The sequence below is a fragment of the Myiozetetes cayanensis genome, unplaced genomic scaffold (genome assembly GCF_022539395.1).
Source record: "Myiozetetes cayanensis isolate MyiCay16 unplaced genomic scaffold, myiCay2020 scf39, whole genome shotgun sequence".
In the NCBI taxonomy this organism is placed as follows: Eukaryota; Metazoa; Chordata; class Aves; order Passeriformes; family Tyrannidae; genus Myiozetetes; species Myiozetetes cayanensis.
The window spans coordinates 84,824-111,045 of record NW_026087620.1 but is presented as its reverse complement, the minus strand read 5'-3'; the positions used below and the strand labels follow the sequence as shown (position 1 = coordinate 111,045).

Here is a 26,222-nt window from a genome sequence, read left to right as displayed (position 1 = left end):
TGACATTAAAGAGGAATGACACTAAATACCTTTAAATTCAAATTTAAGCATTCGAATGCTACTACAAATATCTAAATTCAACACAAATAACAGGAACAAGAAAACCCTGTCTGCCCTATGGAAAGAACGGCAGGAATAAATTAGCTTGAGAGTTACAATCATGAAAAGGTCATGCTTTAAAAACCTGACTTTATTATCAACGCACCACAACAGGAAAGGTTGTATGAGCATTCTGCAGAGAGCAACAACCCTCAGTAAATACTTGATTCTAACTTCTGAAAAAAAAATACCTTCAGAAAAGGGCTTGTGGTAAAAGGCTTTGTGCAAAGACCCTCCAAAACCTGATAATATTTGCATAGGAGTGACCTTAACATATTTGATTAGCAACAAGATCCTGCATGTTCATATAAAAACATTCTTGTTATTTGCTAAAATTATAGATTGACAGATAAATTTCAGAACTAAAATGAACCAAAATATCATTTAATTCACCATGAATTTTTGTTATGTTATTGTCAGACTGTTACTGCCAATGTCAAATCAAGTACATATGCACTTCTAATCAGGCACAGAAAACACAGCAGTGTTGAAATAGATGGTAAATAAGCTTATTGGAAAAATGCATTTCTTTTTTTCTGGACTACAGAAATAAATGGTAAAAGAATACATTCCCAGCTCAGAAAATGCAGTTTCAACATCATTAGTTTAGTGTTTTGGAACTAGAACTATCACAGAGGAAATAAGATTGGGCTTTGCTTTGCCTTCTTTATTTTTTTAAACTATGTTTGCTAACTTTTCCCTTTTGCCCCTGAAAGTTATGATGTTACTGGTAACATTAGGTATCTAAATCAACTTAAGGGTCTTAGTGGCAAGTTCCCCACAGAGCACAATCTTAGGGAGGCGGCAGTCCTGCATCCTGGAGACGTGCCCTGCCCAGCACAGCTGTGTTCTCAGCAGCACGGCCTCAATGCTCGTGACTGCTGCCTGTTCAAGGACAGACGTGTTGGTCACATAATCCAGTCCAGTGGATGTTTAGGATTGTATGGAGGCAGCGCTGATGAAAGTGTTCTAAGAGACGCAAGTGGTGGCAGTAAATGACCCATGATTCAGATCCATATAAAAGAGTAGACAGTACAATGGTTCTGTAAACGCAGATCTTTGTACTTCTCTTCAGGTGTTTATTACACCAAACTCTTTTGTGGAGTTTATTGAAAGCTCTATATGCCTTTGCTAACCTGCTGTCTATTTCTTTGTCAATTTTACTGTCCAAGGAGATGATGCTTCCCAAATAATTAAACTCCTGGACTGACTTGAGCTCTGATTCACCAATGACAATATGGGCATAATGAAAGATTTTCTGAGGTGCAGGCTGATATAAAACTTCTGTCTTCTTCAAGCTGACTTGCAGCCCAAAAAGCTCAATAGCCTCTGCAAAGCAGGATGTTAAACACTGCAGAGTTACTTCTGTGTGGACAATGAGGGCAGCATCATCAGCGTAAAGCAGCTCACGGACAAGATGATTTAAGGTCTTAGTGTGGGCCTTCAGTCGCCTTAGGTTGAAAAGGCTCCCATTGGAACAATATCGAATGTAGACACCGTTGTCTTCATCGAGGTCTGCTGTGGCCCTTCGGAGAATCATGCTGAAGAAGATAGCGAATAAAGTTGGTGCAAGAACACAGCCTTGCTTCCCACCATTGGCTATAGGAAAGGGCTCAGAAAGTGCATTGCCATATCTGACTTGACTGCGCTGGTCCTCATGAAGCGAGATGATCATTTTGAGGAACTTGGGGGGACATCCTAAACGTTCCAAAATCTGCCACAGATCTTTTCTGCTCACAGTATCAAAAGCTTTGGTGAAGTTTACATAGAGTCCTGTGTTCTGTTCCCTACACTTCTCTTGCAGTTGTCTGAGAACAAATACCATGTCTGTGATACCCCTATTGGCTCTGAAACCACATTGGCTTTCAGGTAGAAGTTCTTCTGCAATAGTCAGTATTAATCTGTTCAAAAGTATTCTTGCAAGGATTTTACCAGCAATGGAGAGCAGAGTAATACCTTGGTAATTTGAACAGTCTGATTTATCTCCTTTCTTCTTATACAGAGTGATGATGACTGCATCATCAAGATCTGATGGTAGTTCGCCTCGTTCCCAACAATGCAGCACGAACTCGTGAAATTTAGCGAGGAGTGCTTGGCCTCCAAGCTTCCAGACTTCAGGTGGAATTCCATCAACCCTAGCTGCCTTGCCAGGTTTCATCTGCTGTATGGCCTTAAGAGTTTCTCCCAATGGGGAGAATATCTTCTTTCTCCCAAGTGGGGGCAATATCCAATTCATTTTTCACCAGTTCTTGTGTAATGTACTGAATTGCTGAGCCTTGAACTACACGGTTGGTACTGAAAAGAGCCTGAAAATGTTCAGACCATCGATTCAGAATGGAAGTTTTATCTGTGAGAAGCATTTGGCCATCTGCACTGAGTAAAGGGCTTTGAACCTGGTGTGCAGGTCCGTACACTGCTTTCAAGGCCTCACAGAATCCTCTGTAATCACCCGAGTCTGCACATAATTGAATCTTTTCTGATACATTGATCCACCACTTGTTCTGGATGTCTCCAAGTTTCTGTTGGGAGCTTATTGCATGCAAGACAAAAAATTGCTTTTCTTACATAGCAAGAAGGCTGAGCAAGGTGGACTTGGCGAGCAGTTCTCTTCTTTCTCAACAATTCCTGGATCTCTTGATTGTTTTCATCAAACCAGTCCTTGTTTTTCTTGAAGGAGAACCCTAGGGATTCTTCAGAGGACTGCAGGATGATATTCTTAATATGTTGCCAAAGTGCTTTGGGAGAGAGATCTATGGAATGATCTTTGACTCTAGCTTGAAGATTTGCCTGGAAACTGTCCCTCACTGTAGCTGTTTGAAGACTGTTAACTTGACATTTCCTCCTTGGAATATCGCCCCTTTCAGGTCTGAACTTAAGGTGGAGGTTAAGTTTACAGCGCACAAGGCGATGATCTGTTTGGCATTCTGCACCAGGCATCACATGGGTGTGACGAAAATCGTGGATATCTCTCTGTCGGACCAAGAGATAATCAATGAGGTGCCAGTGCTTGGATCTAGGATGCATCCAGGTTGTCTTCAGACTATCTTTCTGCTGAAAGACAGCGTTGGTGATGGTGAGCTGCTGCTCCGCACAGAACTCTAGCAGAAGGCGTCCATTATTGTTGCAGTTTCCAACACCATGCTTGCCTAGTACTCCTTTCCAGGCTTCAGAGTTCTTTCCTACTCTGGCGTTGAAATCACCAGGAATTATGATCCTATCATCTACCTTTTTGGGTAAGGCAGTGCAGGTTGGTGTAGAATCTACCTTTTTTTGGCAGGGTCAGCTTGGAGGGTTGGGGCATTTATACTGAAGAGAACAACAACATGTTGCTTGTTGTGCAGTGGGAGGTGTAAAGAGATAATGCGATCAGAATGACCTGTCAGCAAGTTTTTAAGTTTAGAGGCAACAGAGTTTTTAATCATGAAGCCAACTCCTGAGAGATGCCTTTCAGTTCTGGGTTTACCTGACCAGTGGAGTGTATAACTGGCACCATGTTCTCTAAGGCTGCCTTCCTCATGGAGACCAACTTCACTGAGAGCAGCAATGTCGATGTTGAGTCATGACAGTTTGTGGGCAATTAGAGCGGAGCAACGCTCAGGACATCCACTATCAGCAGTACCAAGCATGGTTCCGATGTTCCAGCATGCGAGTGTCAGTTTGGACACACCTTTGAAGGTAGCTGTATGCCTTTTACTCTTAATCTTTATTTGACCGCAACAGAAGATGCCCGTTGGCCGCGGTTAACCAACTGGGTGAAGGGTGGAGATGCGATTTGGTTAGGCCACCTTTTCTAGGCCCCTCTCCATGTGGAGCAAGCAGTGCTCTCCTTGAAAAAGGCTGCTTGGTCATTCAGGATGCTGCTGAATGAAACTGTCATCTCTGGAGTCAATTCAGGCGACCAATGTCCTGAACCGCCTGCATGCAGAGTTGGGTCTGCGGCTTCCATGCACTTTTATCACCTGTCGCTGCAGGGCTTTACAAGTGTGGGTATAACCCTCGAGCCTGCGTAGTGGATTTTTTAGGTGAGGCTCAGCTTGCGCAGAACTGGTCCCATCCTTTACTCCTGAGGTTCATCTGCCAGGGCCAGTCAAGCTTGGACAGTGACAGTGAGGTCCTCAGGACGTGGGTTTAATTAGAGTATCCTTCTCTTGGATGGATGGCCTTACAGGGCTAAGCGAGTTCCATCTGCCTGGGTTTGCAATTAGAGCTGTCCTTCTCCCACGATGATCCCCAGAAGGCTGGAGAGCCCATCCTGCCCATGGACACATTTTATCTGCCTCTTCAGTTTTGACCTGTCTGGCATGGGAGACCTTACCGGAGGCAAACACCACCGCCAGCACAGCTCACAACCTCATAAGGGCATACAAGCCCCTCCCCACTGAAATGATTTTGACAAGCCTTTCTCTCCCTTTTCCCCTCCAGCCTCCCACACTCTAACCCAGGGACATTTCCTTGCCCTAAACACCCTTCCAAGACACTCTAATTCCAAAACAAACCATTCTTGGGCAGAAGCCGCAGGCAAGCCAAGCCCAGCACATCCCACCCTCACTGCAACAATGCAGGAGCGATCCCAACATCATCCCGGGCAGGATGGGCACAGAGATCAGGGGTCCCTGCACCAACCTGGTGCTCCTATATTCAATATAATGGGACAATAATAATGAGTTTTCAGATAAGGGTCAAATTCTTAGAGGTTCAAAACTATCAAAATGCAGCATAGTGTGTATTTTAACTGCTGCCTTAATGAGAGGAATTTCCCTGTGTTCTTTGCCCCTGATAACTCTCAAAAACACTGCTAAGTGAAGAGGGCTGGGAAAAGGAAGGCTTCTCTAAATACCAAAAGTGCACTAATTCTCCAATAAGGGTTGAAGAAGCCTTGCATGGCCCACAGTGAACCAGCCATGCCCAGTATTCCCTAAACCAGGAATAGCTCCAGCTTGTTTCTCCTCACAGCTCTAACAGGTTATTGACTATGGAGTAATATAAGCAGTTTTCTTTCTCCAAACACAAATCCTTCCTGGGCCATGTACCAGTCACCCTGTATGAATGCCCACTGTGGAGTTACACTGCAAAACCAGTCAATAAACTTTAAATAAGAACTATTTTGCTCCGATAAACATCTGGTCTCTGGAAACCACTTTGTGATGTTTGGATTTTGTACCAGCAAACCACTCTCACACATTGTGGTACATCATCATGTGACACTGTACTTTTCCAAGAAAAACCTAACAAAGTGAAAATATTTCATTACCATGAACTCTTCTTTCTTAAAAGTGACATAATTACTATGCAACCTCTTATAAGATCTTATTTATTTTAGCTTTTATTCTTCACTTCAATGAAAGGATTATTTCATTAAAAATAAATTTTTACTCTGAAAAAAAATACAAGTCTTTTTTCTTCACAGTATATAATTTGTTTACCACTTGCCAAACTGTTATTTCACATGTGTGAAAACTGGACTGAATATGAAATCAACTATTGGCAAAGGCAGTGCAAGGACTTGCCATTGAGAAGATTAGACTCATAAGAAACGCCTTCTAAAAAAATACTCTCATAAAAAATGAAAGATTTGCTTGAAAGGAGAAGGAATTTTTCAGGTAACTCTAAATTTCCGAATTATTTGAATTATCCTCAAAAGACTTGCATATCTCAACTGTATGTTCACTGTAACATCAGGGTTCACTATGCTGAGTAAAGACAGGATTATGAGGTACTAGATTTATTCATCTCTATTCCTCACCTGTTTAGTGAGACTGAAAACTCCTGATTACATCATCAACAATTCTGATGAGATTTTGGTAAAGAGCACTTAAATTCTGCAAGTTTCTTGATTTTTTTTTAAATTTTTTTCTTAGTCTACAGCCTACAATAAAATCTCTTTCAGTGCAACAGGCACATTGCATTTCCTTTGAGAGATCTGATCTGAGATCAATTTGAGAGATATTAAAAAGCAAATTTCTGACCTACTCATATGAACAATTCCCTGCAGACTAATAGGGAATTGCAAGATAGGAATTTGTTGCACACACAGTGTTTGCATCTCTAGTTTTCAGCTATGGCTGAAATTGTTTTCAGCCAAAAAAATGTTTGTAAAATTTGAAGTGAAATTATTTCATTAATCAGCTTCATCTCACCAAACTTAATCCACAGATTCAGTTTCCAGAGACCTTTCTTAGGTGAAGATTTTCTAAAAGGTATCTCAAAGATGGAGTGTTAGGAGATAGGACAGACACAAGTTAGGAGAAAAAAAGTATTGCAAAGCTGCTCCTTAACTTCAAAGTTATAAAAATATATTTTCTAAGTTTATCATGTATATCCTTTGAGTTATCAATAACATATTGCTAAGAATTAGACTCAGTTACACCATCAGCTATGTCATGCTATTGCTTGTCCATAACAGTTCAACAATGCAGCCAGGACAAACTTACATATTTTGCAATTCCACAGCAACAAAATTACAACAGTGACACAAGCAGCTATGAAAAACTCACTTTTAAAATAATTTTAAAGCTAGTAATTTTCTCATAATTTTTCAGAACTTTACAGGTGAAAAAACCAATAAAAGAGAGATTGAGCTCCCCAACAAAAAACACACAAGAGCAGAAACAAAACTTAGAGAGGATTCAAGGATCCCCAATTGCTCCTTTTCTAACAGAAATGTACATCCCTTTATAAACACAAGACAAAAATAAAAGACGTGAGAAGATTTACAACAAATGACACAGCCCTTTTATCCCTGTCACAACCAGGAATTTTGGTTCAAACACAGTTATTATGCAGAAACTCACACTTCCACAACACAGTACAAAATACTGTCAGCTTAAAGTGCTTAAATGTCTTACTAGCAGAAACTGTTGCCTTTCAGCTGGGGTTTCTCCTGCCTCTCAATAGCTCTCAGAAGATCCTAGCAGGTATAAACATGTTCTCTTTTAATTACAGAACTGGGTTACTGCTGTAACTGATTCCCAGCTTCAGCAAATTATAATCAAGTACCCATTGTGCATAACAATTGTTTAATGGATGACAAACCATAATAAAGAAAGCTTTAATGAAGAAAGCTGGAAACCTGACAGAATTTTATGGCAGTGCACTCCAAATGAGAGTTACAATCTGTATTTAAGAGAGCCTTTTAATCCATATGGCCAGAATTAAACAATGTAGTGGAGGGAAATTTTGATCAAAAGCAAGTACAACATGGAAGTACCAAAATTCCCCCAGTAAACCACAACTAATGATTTCAAACAGAGGCTGCACGTTCATTTTGTCCCGTGAAAAACTTAGAGGAAAATACAATGTGAATATGCTGCTTTCTCTGTGATAATTCACTTATCCACTAGCTTTATTTGACTTAAGTGTGGAATGGTTTAGCAGCAAGAAATCTATTTGCTAGCATTTTTGAGGAGGAAATACCTGGACAGTTGCATAATAAAATTTTAAAGGAGTTTTGAAAACTATACAAAAATTATTTCAGAGTAGTATACTCATAGTTTTAAGGTGCAGTTGAGGAAAATATAGTTACTGCAACTAAAAACTGAAGAGGTACTTAGTTTCAGAGTTGTATTAATAATACAAGTGATTCCCAAGTTTCATTCAACTTTTCTTCCCACTCCAATAATTCCCTCGGAAATGCTGACACACTACTTAGTAACATTAGTTTTCTCCGATTCATCTCTCAGTCAGCAGAGAGGATGTGAAATTTCCCATTTTGAGTAAGCTCCACTTATTTGTCTTTGGACTTGTCCTTGGATGTGTGGGAAAAGGCCCCTGACTGTTTGGCAGCATCACACTCCTTGAGTTGGGATAACATCACCTGATACTCAGGGCAGTTATACCCAGTAAACTGTTGAGTATTTCTAAATCCCCCAAACTAAAATTATTCTTTAGCAACTAAAAAGTAAAAATACCAATTTTCAATAGAGCATTAAAGCAGTAAGAGATTCTGCTTTTCAATGACCCTCTTTCTGCATCTGTGAGTTTTGTAGAAACCCCAGTGGAGAAATACACAGAGAAGATAATTTCTCAGCTCCTCTACAATAAAAATATTTATCTTTTGCAAAGGTTTTTTATGTTATGAAATAAAACCTCTGTAAAATTCATCAATTAATTAGAAATCACAGAGTCCACTCAAGACTGAACTTATACTAAACCAGCTTCATTTCACCTTCTGAAAACACCTACTTACTGTTGCTCTGATGCTTACATCCATTTCTTTCTTTGACCTTTCTGCTGAGGCCAAGCCAGTGCTGAACCATGATATAAATCACTGTCACAGTTAGAAATACTGACTCGGATTAAAAAACAAGGAATCCTTGTGAGCAGGTTTGTAACGTTTTGTAAGAGACAGTGAAAAAGCCCCAGAGAGTAGTGTTGCTCCACAGCATCCATTTCCCTTCCTGAGCCTCCTGAATATCAGAGTAGGATCTGTAAGCTTGGCTTTCTGATACTGTCCCTGTGTTGTTCTGGAGAACCAAGAGTTCTCACAGAGTGTCTTTATGCTCTTGCAAAGTTGGAAGGACATCAAGTGTATCTTTGATCTGTATTTTTCTGTTTTATAATTTTCTGACAGCAGTACCCTTTGAAAGTCTGCCAGGTTCCCTTAAATGAGAAAGGACCTTCAAAATCTGATCAGTCTCTGTCTCTGTACTCATGTCAACATTGTCCATTATTTATATTTGTGCTACTCATGTGCAGATCTAGAAGGTGTTTCAGTTCTCCTTGTTAAGTCCCCTCCTGCTCCCAGCCACACAATCTCTGCTGCATCCCCAGGGCAGCACAGCACTGCAATGTTTCTACCTAATGGATTAAAGGACTAGAGGAAAAACTTGCTGAGTACATTAAGTGACACACACAGAGGTTTGACAGAGTGGAAATTAAGGCTGAAAAGTCTGTCTGAAATCCCACGCAACTGGTTCATACTAGTTGCACAACATTTTTCAGGTTCTAAATGTTATCATCTTCCATGTGAGCTAACTCAGAGTGAACAAAATATTATTGCCAGGAATCAAAATCACAATAAGTCCTGCAGCTACTGAACATGAACTGAAAAAAAAGCTGTACTTCTGGTGATAACAGGATCTCCTGGATTATTTACAGATTGAGCAGTAAAAAGTAAATCTTGCTCCAAAAGCAACAATGAGAGCTTTCATGGGCATGCAGCTGATATTCCGCTGGGACATCGAGTAATCCAATGACGTTAAGTCCCTCTTACCCCCAATATTTCAAATAAACCTCTTCTGCAATATCAACATCGGGGTTTCTGCTGTACCAAGAGCTACTCTGTGTACATTTAATGAAGGACTGGCTTATTGTGCCAATAAAATAAGAACTGTCATTTGCAATAGTTTACACCCAGGGCAGGAAAAGCCAAATCCAGTGTAGCTGTATGGTCAACTACTCATCAAAAATAGTCCTGAAAGAAGAAGAATAAATCAAATGAAAATCACACATGGAATTTATTAATGAAAGACACAGAAAGAAAAACTAATTTAGGAAATGAGATCAAAATTGTCAAAACAATTGCAAAATGCAAAAAGAAGTAGAAAGCCGCTGGCCTATGTAACTGAACTATTCCAGCTCTTCTTCCAGAACTAATGGAAATCAACGAAATATCATACTCAGTTCTGTATCTGCACGTGGTAATTGAAACAGCATTGGCTCCTACTCCAAAGCTCTACTCTCTCTGCTGCTACAAGAGAATTCTCAGTATAATTAAGTTAAAAATTAAAACATACCATATTGAAATAAACCTTAAAGAAAAATAATTATAAAATACTCATTAAAATGTCCCCCTAAATCAGTGTATTGTTTATTTGTGGAATGCTTGCAATTGTTTTTTAAGGGAGTCATAAAAATTCCTCACTCACCAGGAGTCCATTCACGAGGGTAGTGAATTTCCAGAAGACTTAATGTTTTATACAGCTCAAGAGAAATATTTTTGGATACAAACTTAAAAAAAATGTTTTAAAATTAATAGCTTTACTCCTTAAAATGAACAAAGAGTGTTCCTTACAATGTAAATAATGAAAATAAAATTAAAAAAAGACCACAAGTCTTGTAACCTAAATACAATACCCATTGTCTGGACTTTAGTATTTCCACGAAGAACATCTGATTTCATTTTGGATTAGAACATTCTGCTAAAATTACTAATATACTGGGATAAAATTTAATTTAATTATAAAATTTGAAGATTAACAACTTCCACTATGAACTCATTGGGTGTTCCATAATAAGAATTCACAATCTAACTCTGGAACAATGATTAAAAACAAATATTGGATCCTAGTTGCAATAAGGTTTGACGATCTCAGAGTGAACAGTAGTTTTCAACAGAAAAAAACACCACATAAAATTCAGATCAACTGGAAGCTTTTGTCACTGCTCAGCCAGGGAAAACTTGGCTCATGACTCCGTATGTTTGTAATTCCAAGAACTTCCAGTATTTTTTCGGTGAACAGATACTCAGCTGCCAGAGATAAAAACTAGACTTTAAACATGCTGGAGTCAATGGTGAGAACAATGATGACAAACTTCTCCCTTGCATTTCACTCTTCTGGTCAGCGTACAAAGTTGTGGAGAGATTGGAGTTGGACATGGAATGGTAACTGAAGGGGCTCCTTCTCCTTTTTGTGTGTGTGGTGAAAACATACTTGGAAATTGTTAGTAATGTCAACATGCTCTGGCTTGTAGCAAAAGAACATGAAAGCTAAGAGGCCAACAACAGTTTTAATACAAAAGACTCTGTAACTGCAATACAAGGATTTAGTCCAGCTTTTTCATTTACTCTGCACTCTTTTCATGGAACTTAGGTGAAATATCAGCATTATTTAGGAGACACATGCAAATAAAAAGTATAGAAAGCCCTATACAAAATCCCGACAGAAAATGTATGGGCCAGAAACAGATGGACTTGCTCATGTCTGAACTCAACACTAATGAGGGCAGACATCTATTTTTGAAAAAATATATATATTTCTTCAAAAAAAGCAAAGGATGCTCTACATCTTAGGCCATAAGTATTGTTATGTGGATAGCCTTAAATTTCCAGGAAATTGCATTACCTCAAATACTAGTCTCAGGCATGGAGGAGCTGGGGGCAAAAAAAAAAAAAGATTAAACAAGGTATTTTTTAATATGAATATTAGTGTTTAAAGTGTAACTTTTGATGCTTAACTGTCAAAATCTAGGGGGTAACAGGCCTTGGTAAGAGCTGTATATTAGAATAATACCCAGGCACACCTGGCTGAGGAAGGTTGCTGACAAGGGGCAATGAGCTGAAAGAATACTTCCCAAAAATGACTGTTAAATTACACCTGATACTTGACATTCAAGAAAAACAGGTACTGACAATTTCTTATTGCTCAATGTGAATGTAAGTATTGGAAGATGCATGTTTGTACAAGAGGAATGGAACTGACTACTAAATTCAGTTTATGGGGAGAACAGAGCAAACGCTGAGACAAGGCAATGGTGCTGAGTCTAGCAAGCACAATCCCTGTCATCTGACAAACTGAGCAGCTAAAGAAACAACTAAAATACCAATGCAGTCCTTTAAATGTGAGAATACATTTAAATATTAAAATACAAAATTAAATACCAACTAGTTAACAGCACCACAGTATTACTGATGTAATTCATTACAGCTGTCCAGTAGTTTTTTTGAAATGAAAGTGTTTGCAAGCATAAATAGAATAAATACCACATTACAGACCCTGATTATTGTGAAATTAAAAAAAAAAGACAGAAGAAAAATTCTGATTTTTTTTTTAACATGACGATGTGCTCAGAAGCGGAAGAAAGAATCATTAATGAATAGCATTTTTTATAACATTCTGGTAGAAAACCAAGTTGATTATTGAAAAGTAAATTCTTTAGAAGCATTTCTATGTCCACTTAGAGCTACTATTACAACAAAATACAAAAATAACAGGATTCTACAACTGTTTATTCCAAGAGTTTACTACTAAATAACACGAAATAATGTTGTAAATCTGGAAGATGAAAAGACTAACATTTTTATTTCAGGTCATGCAGATGCCCAATTAAAATAAAACATACAGAGTATACAAAGTAGATCTGCAAGCAGTTGTGAATCAAAGAGAGAAATTATGGACGACAGAGGAGATGAGAGAAAGTGTGATACAGTGAAATACAAAGAAAGAAATAGATCACATCAAAGTAAGTGACTGAGACAGCAGAATTTAATTGCTAAAATGACAGTGATGATACATCTTGAAAAACTAAAGCAATACACAAAAATTTTTAAAAATAACAGGAATGGAAGGTTTAAACAAAAATATATTCAATAGGGTTGGAGCATTTCATAGTAAACTGGAAAAGCACAATAGAAGGATGGGACATTTCAAATACTTAAAAGAAAACATTTGTAGCCCATGAATGAAATAGTTCCATCTCCCAACAACAATGAAAAAATTGTCACAGTGAAAGGAAAACTGGAAAAGTACTTAAGAGAAAAAAAATAATAATAGTGCTTTGCATAGTAATAACATCTGTGACTGTGTCAATATAAGCACAATGGAGAAAATAAAAGCTGTCTTCATCCAGTTTTAAAAATACCTTCGGGTAGGATACAGTAAGAAAAATTAGCTGAAGGTTTGCATGACAAGATAAATTCCAGCTGTTGTTTTTGTGGACTAACAGATTTTTTCCTAATTTCCACTAACATAAAAATATGGGTAGGATATTCCATTATTTCCATTCTTCCCTTCTGTCCCCCATCTCTCTGATATACAGAACAGACAGACAGCATTTTAAGACTTTGATTCTGTGATGTCCTGCATAACATTAAGAGAAATTAAAATTTAATACATTCCAATGCCATTTGGAACATGGGCTTTGCAAGGCAGCATGAACACTTCAGATCTGAACACTCTTTCCATGTGGTTGGCTCAGCAGACTCTGCTCTACCCTCTAAACAGTATGAACACATATTCCAATGCCAAGTTGGGTTGGTTTGTTTTATAACACTGCTCATACAGGATCAGGAATGATCCTTCTCTGTGCTTCCCTACCTCCTTACATTTCCTGGAAGTGTAACTGCACTGGTGTGACAGATGTATCACAACACATCATGTATTATGCTTCTTAAAAACCCTTCCTTTGGGCAGTGACAGGAACCACACTGAGTCTTCATTACATAAACTAAACTCCATAACCCAACTAGCCACTGCTCCCAGGAGTTCACACAGTACCTGCAAACACTCTGCCATGTGTTCGGCAGGTCACCCTAACAAACTATACAACATGCACCTGGATTCCTTTCTACTCTCTCCTTCTTTGCTGTATCTACCCAGGAATTCACTCCACAGCCCTAAGAGCTATATTTCAAAGGTATAAAAGACAACATATATGAAAGATTATAGATTTTACTCTGCAGGAGAATGATTTATTGATGCTGAGAGCTTAATTTAGTAATCAGACACTATCTGAAGACAAAAAGCCCACTCAGTCATGGAAAAATTAGATGAGGAATCTATTCCAGCTTTTGATGTAGTTTTGCTCGAAATACAAAGTTAAAAAGACTAGGAAAGAACTTTTCCAATTTACTGATATCCAATCTCATACTGGATCTCATCCAGGTCTATACCTCAAAAGCAAAAAGCATTAGTCATATTTTTACATAGCTAAATTCCTGAGTCCCATTAAAGAGGGAGAGTCAAAGGGAACTCAAGAACGATTTCTGCCATTACATATTTTCTTTTTATAGTATTGCTTGTAAGAAACAAATGTTGTAAGACTACTTAAAAACTTAAAAGCCTTTCATCATTGATTATGGCTCATTTCTCATTCAGATTTACTGACATTCACATTAATACCCATACCACTAATTCTGCATTATGGTAACAAGAACAAATGATGTCTGCTGAGCTAGCTCTAAGAACCCAATAAATAATTTGCAATTAATCACCTGTTTAAGTAATAATCAGTTGGAAACATCTCTGCAGTGCTACAGAGTTCACAGAATGGAATGCAGCTGTTTAGAAAAAGTTACTGGATGTCACACTCATCTCTGAGCTGGCTTAGTGAAGCAATGCTACAATACTGCCACTTTTATACAGCTGAGATTATTGAAATGATCAAATGGATGTGATATGCACTGAACTCCTAATTCACATAAAAAGAGACCTTGCAGCAGCCCAGCACATCCCAGTGCTGTTACACATTTGTATTTCATCGTCCCTTCTCATTACAGTAACCGTGACTAAATTTTGGAGATGCTGCAGAAAAAAAAAGCCAGTTTGAATCCTTTGTTTCTAAAGTCACATTTCCCCACTTCCTCTTTGCCTGGGGCTTGCAATCCCTGTCCTTCTAAACTCCTTGATACCCCTCTTAAACTCAGAATATTTAAAACTAACTCAGCCCAAATGGCATTATAGCAAGCTCCAGAGCCCTTTGGAACTACAGCCCCTGTCACCTCTGGGGCCCCAGGACAGCAGTTTCCCATGGGACTCAATTCTTACCTGGCTCAGACCCACATGACCATTGCTCCCACTCATCCCTGTGCTTCCTCCTCACATCTTTGCAGATGCTCTCATCATTTTTTTGTCCCTGAGATCCAGACTGTCACCACATTGACCACAACATAACATATCATTTCCTCCTCCACTTGTGTAAGAACAATAAATAATTTAAGAAATATGACCTTGACCGTGTCAACTCTAACGCACCTCACTTCAGTCTTAAAGAATATTAGCTTCATTTCTCTGTGCAAAAGCTGGATTTATGATTTTCTGTAAATTATTTAGCCATTTGGAGAGCTAAGGAATGCTCCAATGAAATTCATTATTTGCTTGGTGTCATTACAAGCTGTCAAACTTGCTAATTCATTTCATCGGCATTTGCTGTGCTTCATTAATTCCAGATCTAAATGTTTTCAAAAAATAATAATGAAGTTATATATAACTCAAAGCAGAAGCACCTATAAATCCTTCAAGCCTTTGGCAACTTCTCTAATCCAAAGAAATCGTGTTTCCTTGTATAACAAGTCTTGTGATGTCTGTAATAGCACCTCACTATAGTAACAACAGTCTTAATGTTATAGCTCCCTTACATGCCTCAAGTATTAATCAGATCCCATATGAAATATGAAATTAGAGTATTCCTGATACTCTTCCTGAAACAGATATGCCATTTTAAATAAAGGACAATAAAGATCAGGACTGTGAAGTTGCTGTTGATACTGGAGTCAAACATTGCAGCTTGCTGGTCATTGCTTTACTCTATTACCTCATCCCTTCACATTAAAATAACATTTCTAAATGGGCAGTCTATTCTAAAGGCAATTTCCTCTGCCATTAAGTTCTTTCTTTTCACTTTTAAACTGAAGAAAGAAAAATCCCACTTTATAACTAGAATGAAGGATTGCATACTTCATGCTAGAACTGGGAATATAATTCTCCTTTGAATGCAAAAGACTCAATGGTCAAAATATTCATTCTTCAATTTAGAAATTCCTTCATGAAAACACCATTTTTCTCTTTCATAAGTAAGCTTCAATCCTAGCAGTTTTCCAAATACACTAACTTTTTTCTAGTATTGTCCTGAAAACTCCTGTAGCATCCTCCACCAGCTGTGACATAAGGGTGTTACTAATGCCACATTATAAAAAATGCTATTTTTTTTAAATGACCAACTTTGATTGAATTCAACCTCACTTAGCAAAAAATCTGACCTTAATGTAACTAAAATTATAGTTAACAGTACCACTTCCTTTTCCCAAATCTCCCATAACCATCTCTAATTTCCACTGTATAAAAGGAAAATTCACAATCAGCTGTTTGAACTTTATCAACATGTTTCAGCTACAACCAAAATTTTAGTTTGTTGAGTAATCCAAATATAATCTGCAGGCATAAATCTACATATTAAATATACATTAGACAATATTAAATTGCATATTAAATGCATTAAACAATTAGGTCTAAATACTAAACTCTAGATTAAATCCAGAAAACTGAAGTATCAAATAAGTACCCCCAGCCAACACAGAACCTGTACTTCTAAGGCAGGCAGAGTTTAAAGTATTTCATTACCCATCTAAACGTGAGCTTGTGTTTTACAGTTTGGACTCAATCCAAAGGCTGATCCAGTTCACCCACCCGTCCCTTTAGGGAAGCAAAGACAGCTGGAGAGGATGCTGCCCATATCAGTATCCACACGTGCTGCTGTGATGAATATGTGCTGGTACATTGGACAAACTCATGGAGTGTACAGAATTCAGGACAGAATTCTCTCACAGGAGCCTTCCTATTCCATTGGGGCAGCAGAGAAAATGTGAAGCCCTGTGAAAGCACCAAGAGAATCTACAGCCAGGGCTGTTCTTTAGAATAATGCTAGGGCCGCCTACAGGGGTATAGTTAAAATAGACTGCCCAACACTCACATACAAAAGCTACAATAGATGCTCTTCAATTCTTCAGCTGAATGAACCTGTCATTTAGCTTCTGTATTTCTTACAGTGAACCAAACTCATGCAAGAACATTTCTTTTGGAGGCTGGAAATAACATCTTATTTGGCATTTATGCCTTCTTTGTTCTTTATCCTTTCAATCTACTGAGATTTAAAATTAAGCCTCAGTTTCATGACTGCATGTCCCTGAAAACGTGCACAAGGTATCAGAATTTGTTAGATATAAGACTATTGCCTGTGGAGCAAGAGATTAAACTAGTTTTGGTGCTTGATACACTCTCCCAGCCAACTGCACTCTGTCAGAATTGTGAGCACAGCACAGGTACAGCACAGTGTTGCCACTGTCTTCACATGCACGATGCGTGGCAGAGGCAGATCCAGAGTACATATAAATCACTCACCCAGGAAGAAAAAAGCCTACACAGTTGCCAACTAAGTCAACTAATACAAAATGCGTGTTTTTACAAGGGCTTTTCAAAGAAATAGTATTGTGGGAAGAATGAGTCATACGCCAGCAAAATTCATATACTGCAGTTACTCAAAGTGAGAAGACAAAAGGAATTAGAACTTAGATGAGTTTTTTTTTTTAAAATAACCAAGAAACATTAGCAAAACCAGCTGTTGCACTGTAATAATTCTAAAAAGCTTTGTTATGCCTTCATATTCTCTTCCAGTAGTAGTTTTGTCTTTTTAACTTGCATTTTGGATTTGCTGCTGATGGCACACTGTCTCAGTAGACACTAGACAAATAACTTTTCAACAACACAAAGACTTTTAAAACTGTATCTCTTAACTCCTATCCCCTTGAGAGGCTGGAAAGTGTTTACTTAATTCTTTACAGGTTTACATGTGCATCCCTTTTCCATTTCTGTGACTTACTTTCTTTAGTTACAAAAAAATAAAGCATTTATCTCCATCTAAATCATGGTTTATATCTTTTTCTTAACCATGTACATTTTGTATTTACTGATTAACCTACTTGATTTTACACCTGACTTGCAGGGGATCCAATTCACTGTCTGGTAGGCTTGGGTCAGTACTTTACAATTAGAGAAATTTAGTTTGTGTATAGTAAGTACTTAAACACAACCCTATTTTAAGATGACAAAGTACTGATGTATTTTGTCATCTCTTTGCTTTGCAAGCAAGTACTCTGCTTGCATACAGAGTATTTCTCCAAGTTTATTTCCATAATCTCACTGCTTTAAGTTCATTCCAATTAGACTACTTTTATGTTTAATTTTTTGTTTTAACTGGAATAGAGTCAATTCACTTACTGTCTTAGACAGTCAAGTGCCATTAAATAGCCACTCTGTGAGATTTTACACTTCAGTCATCAGACATCTGCATGTCTGATACACAGAGATATCAGTAGAACTGCTCTGCACAGATTTTAAAATCAGATCTGTGATTTGATCCTTATCAGATCTCAACCATGAATTTCACTTTCTACTAGAGTTTGCAGCTCAACCTAATTTAAAGAGTATGTTGTTAGATTTCAAGGTCTAGCATGTTCCCATTCATATTTATCCAGCAAAACTGCACTATTTTAAGATTGTTGTGTAACAATTAAATGGCTAAAAATCATCATCAGACCTGTAGAATAACTAAAAATATATAAAAATAACAACAAATTCAGTAACTCACAAGCAGCTCTTGCTTTATGAAATATTATATATAAATATAGTTTCAGTGTCCCAGACTCAATACTTAGAGAATGCAACAATTCATCACTAATTTGAAGCATGTTAATTAGTTAATACCTAGAGTGGGGGTTTTAGACATTGAGAGAACAAGAAAAGCTCATCCTAAAACTTTTTTTTAAATGTTATGCTCTCTGAACTTGAAACTTGAACCCTTTTCTCTGGGCAAATTTTTTATTGTATGCATAACACTATAGACTTTTTTGATGTTTCTACATGAGGTCAGACACAACTTTTATTTACAAGAACATGATTTTCCACTCAGTTTGACCTTAAATCAACTAGAAGTCACTGCTAAGGAAAAATTATCACTGAAGTGATAAGAGATAACCAATCCTTATCTTCTCAAGCACAAATAGGCTGATCCTGGAATCATATCTGGGGTTTAACTATGGAATTGGTCATTAATTTTTATCACTCCTAAAGTATCAGGTGGTCTTTCCAGGACTCTAGCCAATTTCATAAAAACAACTATGTTGCATAGCAGATTTCAGCTGGAAGCCAAGTTATAATGTGTTCAAGAAAAAGAAGTTGTAATAAGGAAATTTCAAGAGAACCTGAAATACAGTAAGGAAAAGGAAATACCAGCACTTCGCAGAGATTCAAGGCTACTCAAATTTGCCTGTTTTATAAATCTCTGCAAAATTAGTGTTAACCAAAATTCAGCATTATTTGTATTACTGTAGCAACATGGATGCAAATCTTTAAACAATCACGCTGGTAAGATTAGTCCGTAGTTCATAAAGGAAGAAATCCTAAGACATTGTGAAAATTTAAGCTGACAAGTAGTTTACAAATGGTTTTCCATATGAGATTTCCACACAGATGTACGTTTTAAATTCATGTTCTTTTATTAAAATTTGTGATGCCTAATTTCCTCTGATTGTCACATGAATTAGCAACTACTGGCATTAGAGAAAAGCTGTGCTAAATCTACATGATTTTTCAATAACCCTTCACATTGCAATCAACTTCACTTATTATCATTTACTAGGTATATATATTTTTACAGGAAAATCAGAAGTTTACAGAGCTGGAAAAGAAGTCATAACTGTTTGTGCAGAAAGATAGTCTAAATTAGATGCTGGCAATAATAAAACACCAATGCACTTAGTATGTGTGACAAATGACTGCACGAATTCTCTTGCACAACTCTGAACGCCTTAAGAGAAATCTGAGAGACATTTCCAGAGGAAATATAGATTGTCAGAAGAATGCAAACACTTTTAACAATTAAATACTCTTGGACAACATTTAACAGCCTGTAAGATGAATTGAGCACCATAAAAACCGGGGGGATGGAGCTCACTCAGACAAAATACAAGTAACTCAATTAACACTCAAACATTCAACAGTTCATTGAATGCTGAGGAAGATTTGCCTCAAGACATTCACAGCACCTTGGGCAAGGCAACAACAATATATGCTTATTGAAACCTGCATGTGGTAGTAATTTGTCCAACAGCAAACTTTTTCCTTTTCTTTGACTTGAATGATCTACAAAGGTTCATATACTCTGCAACTGTTCTCTTGAACTAAGACGCACATTGTATAATTTATGTTCTTAATTATAAAACAAAGTTTATCAGCATGTTTTTCTGTGTTGTGTAATTTCTTATTCTTCACAGAAGAATAATAGAATGCATCTTGAAAAGTGTATTCATTCTTCATTGTGACAACGTGTACTGGCATGGAAGAAATTTAATCCCTAAATTATTTTTTTTCTCCCTTCTTTACTGGTGATTTTTCCTTTCAATTAAGTTTGAAAATCTTTTTAGCCCACACACACACCCCTCCACAACAACAAAACCAAACCAAACAAAAAAACCAGGTTACAATCTTAATTTAACAAATATTTTTAGTACTGGATGAGCCATTTCAGGTACTGAACTCACTGATATCTTCATCACCTGGCACTGTCAGAGATTGGCAAAGAAATTATACCAGAATATTGAAGCTGTTCTCTCATACTGATGCCAATTCAGTGTGATGGAGCATTACATGAGAAAACTGGGGGTATGTATTCTGACTTATGGAAATGTAATGAGGTGTACTAAGTTCCTTAGAGGAACAATTCATTTCTAAAAACATCAGCAAATTTATTTTTCAGATTTTACAGCTTAAGTATAGGAGTTCAGTTCAAATTTTGGGGTGCTATGTTCATCATTAACTAAAATTACTCTAAAATCATACATGAAGAACAATTTAATATCATTTACTACCATGGCACAAATCAAAGCATTACTGCATCACTGCATATACTCCTTGTTTAGATACTGATCTAATGAGGGTAATTAAGATGATTCATAAAGAAAATGAGTGTACCTTTGCAAATGTACTTGGAGAGCTGTTATTATTAAAAGAAGAAACATCAACAAGCACGGACACTGAGCCCTATCAATGGAGAATATCTGACACTGAACAGTACAAACCTCCGCTGACTGACACTGCTTAGACAGAGGACAAACAATCCAGTGCTCACCAGCTGCACAAGCAGCTTGAAGAACATCAAGTACATAAGATTCAGCAGTTTCAGAGCACCTGGAAAGGTGCTGTAGTACCGAGGCTGATGGGTTTGTACAGCTATTTGTTCACAGCTTTTCCCCCTCACTGATAAGTGATAAAAACTGATGAGATTATAAATTTATTCATAGCAGTATTTTCCCTTTTATAGTTATGTGAGATTTACTGTGAAATTGTATATAGAGATTTAAATTCTATCAGTGCTTTGGCACTATGACAGCAATTGTCAGTTAAATACAGGAAAAAAATATTAAAAACCCTTCCATCTGTTGCTAATCCAAATGACATTACAAATTTTTTTTCCATGTATTTGAAATTTCAAAGAAAAAAGACAACTTGATAGCAACACCAGCTTAAATTAAAAAAAAATTCTTTATACTGAATAAATCAGCATTTCATCTATCTTTGCCCTCAAGAATTGATTCTTACATTTGAATTTGCAGAGTTTCATTTAATTTGACTAATATATATACTAGTCTAGCAAATCTATGAATCTATGGAGCTAAGCAGTGGTGCCTTTTATTGAAAGATGCCATCATTTACAAGTCAAAACTTTCAAGTAAAAATTCAAGTAAAAGGTTGGTTCGTATTTTTGAGACATCACAACGGATGTTTACAACAATGCAGATTTATTCATTTGTACTAGGATGGGTAGTATTTTTATAGCTGCCCTCACTTAAATCTCTTTGGAATTGGAACAATAATGAGGGTTGTCTGATGAAAAGATGTTTGTAACTGACACTCCAAGCCCTGGTTTTACATGACTCAGCTTAGAGGGTTGGCTGGCTCTCATCCCTGATACCTCCCATTCCATACAACTCCACAACCAACCGTCCTTCCTCCTTCTTCCTCCTGCCTCCCACAAAACACAATTACTGCAAATGCCCCTCCCCATCCTAACGGGACAAATATGTATTTATTCAAACATATGAAACATATGAGTGTTTGTGCACACTAGTTGCTGATGTAAGCCCTAGGAAGAGCATTTGAACATAATAAGGGATAATAATTGAAATTATCAGTAAAGATATCGGGGAAAGACAAGATCATGTTTTGGTACCAAACAAAGGCAACACTTCACAGGTATTTCTAAAATCTTCAAAGAGCAACACAAGGTATCAGCATAAAGACCATTCTGGGGCTCGTTCAGAGGCTGTAAAACTCAGTTTGAACTCCTCTATGTTGATATAATGATTAACTCGCTTAGTAAAATGTCAGCAGCAGAAATACTATCCGTTCAGCAGAGTAGTATGTGAAGGACAGACTAACTAAATCTATTTTAGGCACTGCAAATTTACATACATTTTAAAATCTGCTGTAACCAAGACTCAGTTCTCACTTGGACTGTGTTCAACCGGAATTCTTTTTCAGAAAAAAATTTACCATTATTTGAAAATCTGGGAAACATTGCTTGATGAATGAAGAAATATGATGACACTAATCGACATCATGAGAAAACTTAGCCAGAAAAAAAACAACCTACCTCCTGAAAAAAAAACAAATTAATCTCTTAATCTCTTCAGAAAGAAATTCCTGGGCAGGTCTGAATCTGTCAAAGCGAATTTCTCCTGAAATGCACCAATTAAAAACGTGAAAACAAAAAAGCTCACAGACACAGAAAAGTCTCAAATATTAATTTTGGCTACCCATCAGTAGTGATTTCTTCAGGAAGTTTTCATAACATCAAATAAAATTAAGTTCTGAATACTGTTTGGCTAACAGAAAAAAAACCTGTTCAGTTATAGAACTTACTGTTACAATATTGTTTTAGTTGGGTTTTTCAGTTTTGCTTGGGATTTTTTTTGGCTATTCATATGTTATTGTTTCAACATAAAATATATTGCATAATCAGAAACAAACAGGATATTTTTAATAGCAAAGCACACTGGAAATTCTGAATTTTCTTCCAAATTAGGATAAGTTCCCTTTTAATATCAGTTGCCTATTACACAGCTAAGCCTTGTTCCTCAAGAAATGACTGAAAACCGGTCAGGTACAAATGTCAAGTAAGTGCAGAAACAGAATAAAAACAAGTTTTCTGTGTTTTCTCTTAGTCAAAGAAAGAGCTCCAAGTATGTTACTAGCATGAATCCTTCTTTTTTTTAAAAATTAATCCTACCCTTGTATAATATAAGAAACATAGCTTGGGATACAGTAAACCAGTAGAGAAAAGTGATTTTGCAAATAACAAACAGGGTTCATTCACTGACCACAAGAAATTCTCATAGAAATTATAGACACTATGGATCCCAATTTTTTATAAGAGACAAAAAACTTGAATTACAACATTACTAAAGCAAAATAATACAGACATCATGACCTGCTGGCACCAATATCTGACCTTTATAATCACATTCAGAAATATGAACTCTGGTCTGGATTTGATTTTTTTCCAAAACTCTTTATGACCCTCTTAGACTACAAGACTTCTACCCCTTCTTGTGTTTTAATCAATCGTAAAACAAAGTGAACATTTTATTTCTTGCATGTATTTTATAATCTTCTTTCATCCTGATGAAAGCAGCAAGTACAGTAAAGCACTCAAGTAATTCAGGAAATGAAATCCAAAGGAAGAAAGTATATTTACACTTGCGCCTTACTGGGAACAGAGAGAAATGAGGCTTCTGTACTTCTGAAAATGAATATAGTTGGAAAATGGTTGTACAAAAATTCAACTGCTCATACTACGGTGAATTCATGCCAAAATTTCCCTTTACCACTATTAGCACTCCTTCTGGGATTGACAATCCCTTTCAAATAAGATGCTTCACTCCTCAGGATTTCAGGAGCACTTACACATGGCCCAGCGAGGATAAGCCTGGTTACTTTGTTTAATTGGTTCTTGAAGAACAGTGGCAGTTATTTCTAGAGGAAAAGGGCAACAATGAAATGAGTAGCCTTAAAAAACTAAGTTTCTCAGAAAATCTTACAAATGGGAATGGTTTTTCCACAACTATGGAATAATCTTGGCTATGGGCTTTATTGTTGTGTCAGTTTTTACTTCCACCAGTGTCGCATCAGTAAAAATTAACCTTTAACACAGATAGGAGAGTGAATATCAGGAAAGCTTTCCATACCAGCAAACACCATTACCCTTTGCAGGGTTAAATCTGGCATATGTGGGGAGCAAACAAGTCGGTTTAGGGATGCACTGAAACGCAACAATCCAGCCCAAGTTCTGAACTGGAAATCATCCACTTGGTTGTTCTGTCTCCAGGTCAACACCTCCCGTGTCTCACTAATAATTCAAGGATCCATAGGTTGTCTCTATTTTTAAGCCCAGCTATTAAACTCGACTACACATTGAACAAGTGTCAAGTTTAAAAGTTTAGGTTAGGAGCAAGGAGACAAAGTGATCTGGAAAACAGAATTGCAGTTTTTACATGAGCTTGGACAGCTCCCAAAATGAACTGTATCCAGTGGAAACAAGACCTAAGTGCTGACACGGGAGTTTCCCACAGCTTCTATTGGCCTTCAAAGCTGTGTGTGTCATCAGAGTCTCTTGCTGAAGTTGTACATAAATATCTAACTGGTTATTAAAAAAAAAAAAGTTTCACAGAACCTAAATTAAAGCCAGATGTGGAAAAAGCAGATGCCTAAAATTTACTGTCATTTCAAGACAGAATAGAAACACTTGCTAATATTACTATTTACTGAGTAAATCATCATGCTAAGGAAGTCGTGGAATATTTATAATTTCCTGATGCATCTCATGTCAAAGAAGTAAGTGCTTTATTAACTAAAACTCCTGCAATAACTATCAAAGTTAAACCAGAAACTAAATCTGTATTATGATTGCTACTCTTGTTGCATGTTGAATTAGAATTATATTCTTATCAGTCATTGTAAAAAGACAAGGTAAAGCATGTCAAGATGGCATTAATACTTAGGTCAACAGTACAGCCCTGGAACACGAAATTGAACAGTGCAAGTAAAAAAGATATTCAGTGAAAAGTCTCCCATATCTTACTGCAAGCTGTATTGTTTTAATCTGGGAAAATGCAGTCTGTGCTAATAATGTAGGGAGGGAGAGTTTTTATGGAAAATTCAGGCCATCCAAAACTGTTCTGTCACTCCTATGGAATTTCCATAACTTATCATGAAAGCAGCTAAGCATTTAGGTGAATTAAAAATAAAAAACAAGAATAAGTTTCAGAGTGTGATTTCACTTAAGATGCTGAAACATAGCATGACAGTTTTTCTGACCACAACAAAACACTCTAAGCAAAACATTCAACTAAATCATCTTAATGAATCAACATTTTAAGGGTAATCTTTTTTAAAAAAGCGCAAGATTGAGTCATTTCCCTATCAGATACAAGTTTATCAGTCAAATATCCATGATTTTCACACAAAATTGCAACTGATTATGATGCTACTGCAGTAAATATAAGGTTGGATGACATTTAACTTTACTAGTCTATTTTCTTTACAGTGCAGAAATAGCACTGGTGACATTTTACTAAACAGGAGGAAAGGAAAATCTTCAGTTACTAGAAACCATTTTTATGGTCTCCAAACCCACCAATAACCTAGAAAATCTCTCTAAAGAGTTTGAATGCTGAAAGGCACATAACTTCTTAACAGAACAATCAAATATTCTATTCACCAAAAGAGCCCATAAATGTCTTGTGAAACCTCTCAGTATTTTTGCTGCAGTCTTTAGAACATAACAAGAATATCTCAAACCAATCTAAGGAGCATCAACCTTAACAAATCTAATGCCTCCATTTTAGAGAACACATTCTGCCAACAGCAGCTCCAAAAGAGCCAGAAACCTGATAAACCATTTTGCAGACCTCACACTCATCAACTGCAGCATGAGAACAAGGAGCTCAAAATACAAGAATAATTCAGCAGAAAATATATTAAAAGCACTCTCTTGTGCACCTAAAAAAATTAAAATTTGCCCCAAATTATTTACTGAGGGAGTACTGTGAGAGTCCAAAACAACCTCTTTTATTTTCAGAGCCAACAGTGGTAAACTGTAATGAAATAACAGATCTTTTAATCTGAAGCAAACAAGCGTGCTCCAGAATCTGCAGAAAATCTGCCTATCAGACCTTAACCTTCATAAACACAGACTTTATCATGACTATTAAACTAGTTAATCCTGATAAAACAGATGAATTTTTACAAAAATATACCAATACTACAGGGAAGCAATCAAGAAAAGTCAGTGGTTTTATGGTAGTTGGGCTAATTTGAAAGCATTAGCTCTGCAAATATTTTCTATGTCAGTTTTTCCACTTATGAGTAATGATTTCATTGCAGAAACCTCAGTGTTGAACCAAAAGATTTTTTGAAAGCACACTAATTCCATTTTTATTATAAACTTTGAACTTCAGTAAGTTGCAATAAACTCACACCTGACTAGACATTTTGTAGAAAGTCTCTAAAACTTCATAAACAAACACCTGTGCACAGGCTGAAACCGCAAAAGAAATGTATTGACTAATGTCTGTA

At 36.9% G+C, this 26,222-nt stretch overlaps 1 protein-coding gene across 6 annotated transcripts in view; it reads right to left on the bottom strand.

Annotated features, from left to right (window-relative positions):
- Window positions 1-26,222, bottom strand: part of ATG7 (autophagy related 7) — a 107,754-nt gene that overhangs the window by 40,235 nt on the left and 41,297 nt on the right. Inside the window, exons 19-20 of one of the 6 annotated variants that reach the window (XM_050328269.1) lie at window positions 22,240-22,324; window positions 4,741-9,511 (exon numbers count right to left, since the gene is read on the bottom strand). The exons of 4 other annotated variants lie outside the window; for them this stretch is intronic. In XM_050328269.1, the coding sequence (XP_050184226.1) occupies window positions 22,259-22,324 (66 nt within the window). In that variant the 3' untranslated portion in view covers window positions 4,741-9,511; window positions 22,240-22,258. Of the gene's footprint in view, window positions 1-4,740; window positions 9,512-22,239; window positions 22,325-26,222 lie in introns of those variants that run through there. One more of the 6 variants, XM_050328270.1, reaches the window with a different exon arrangement.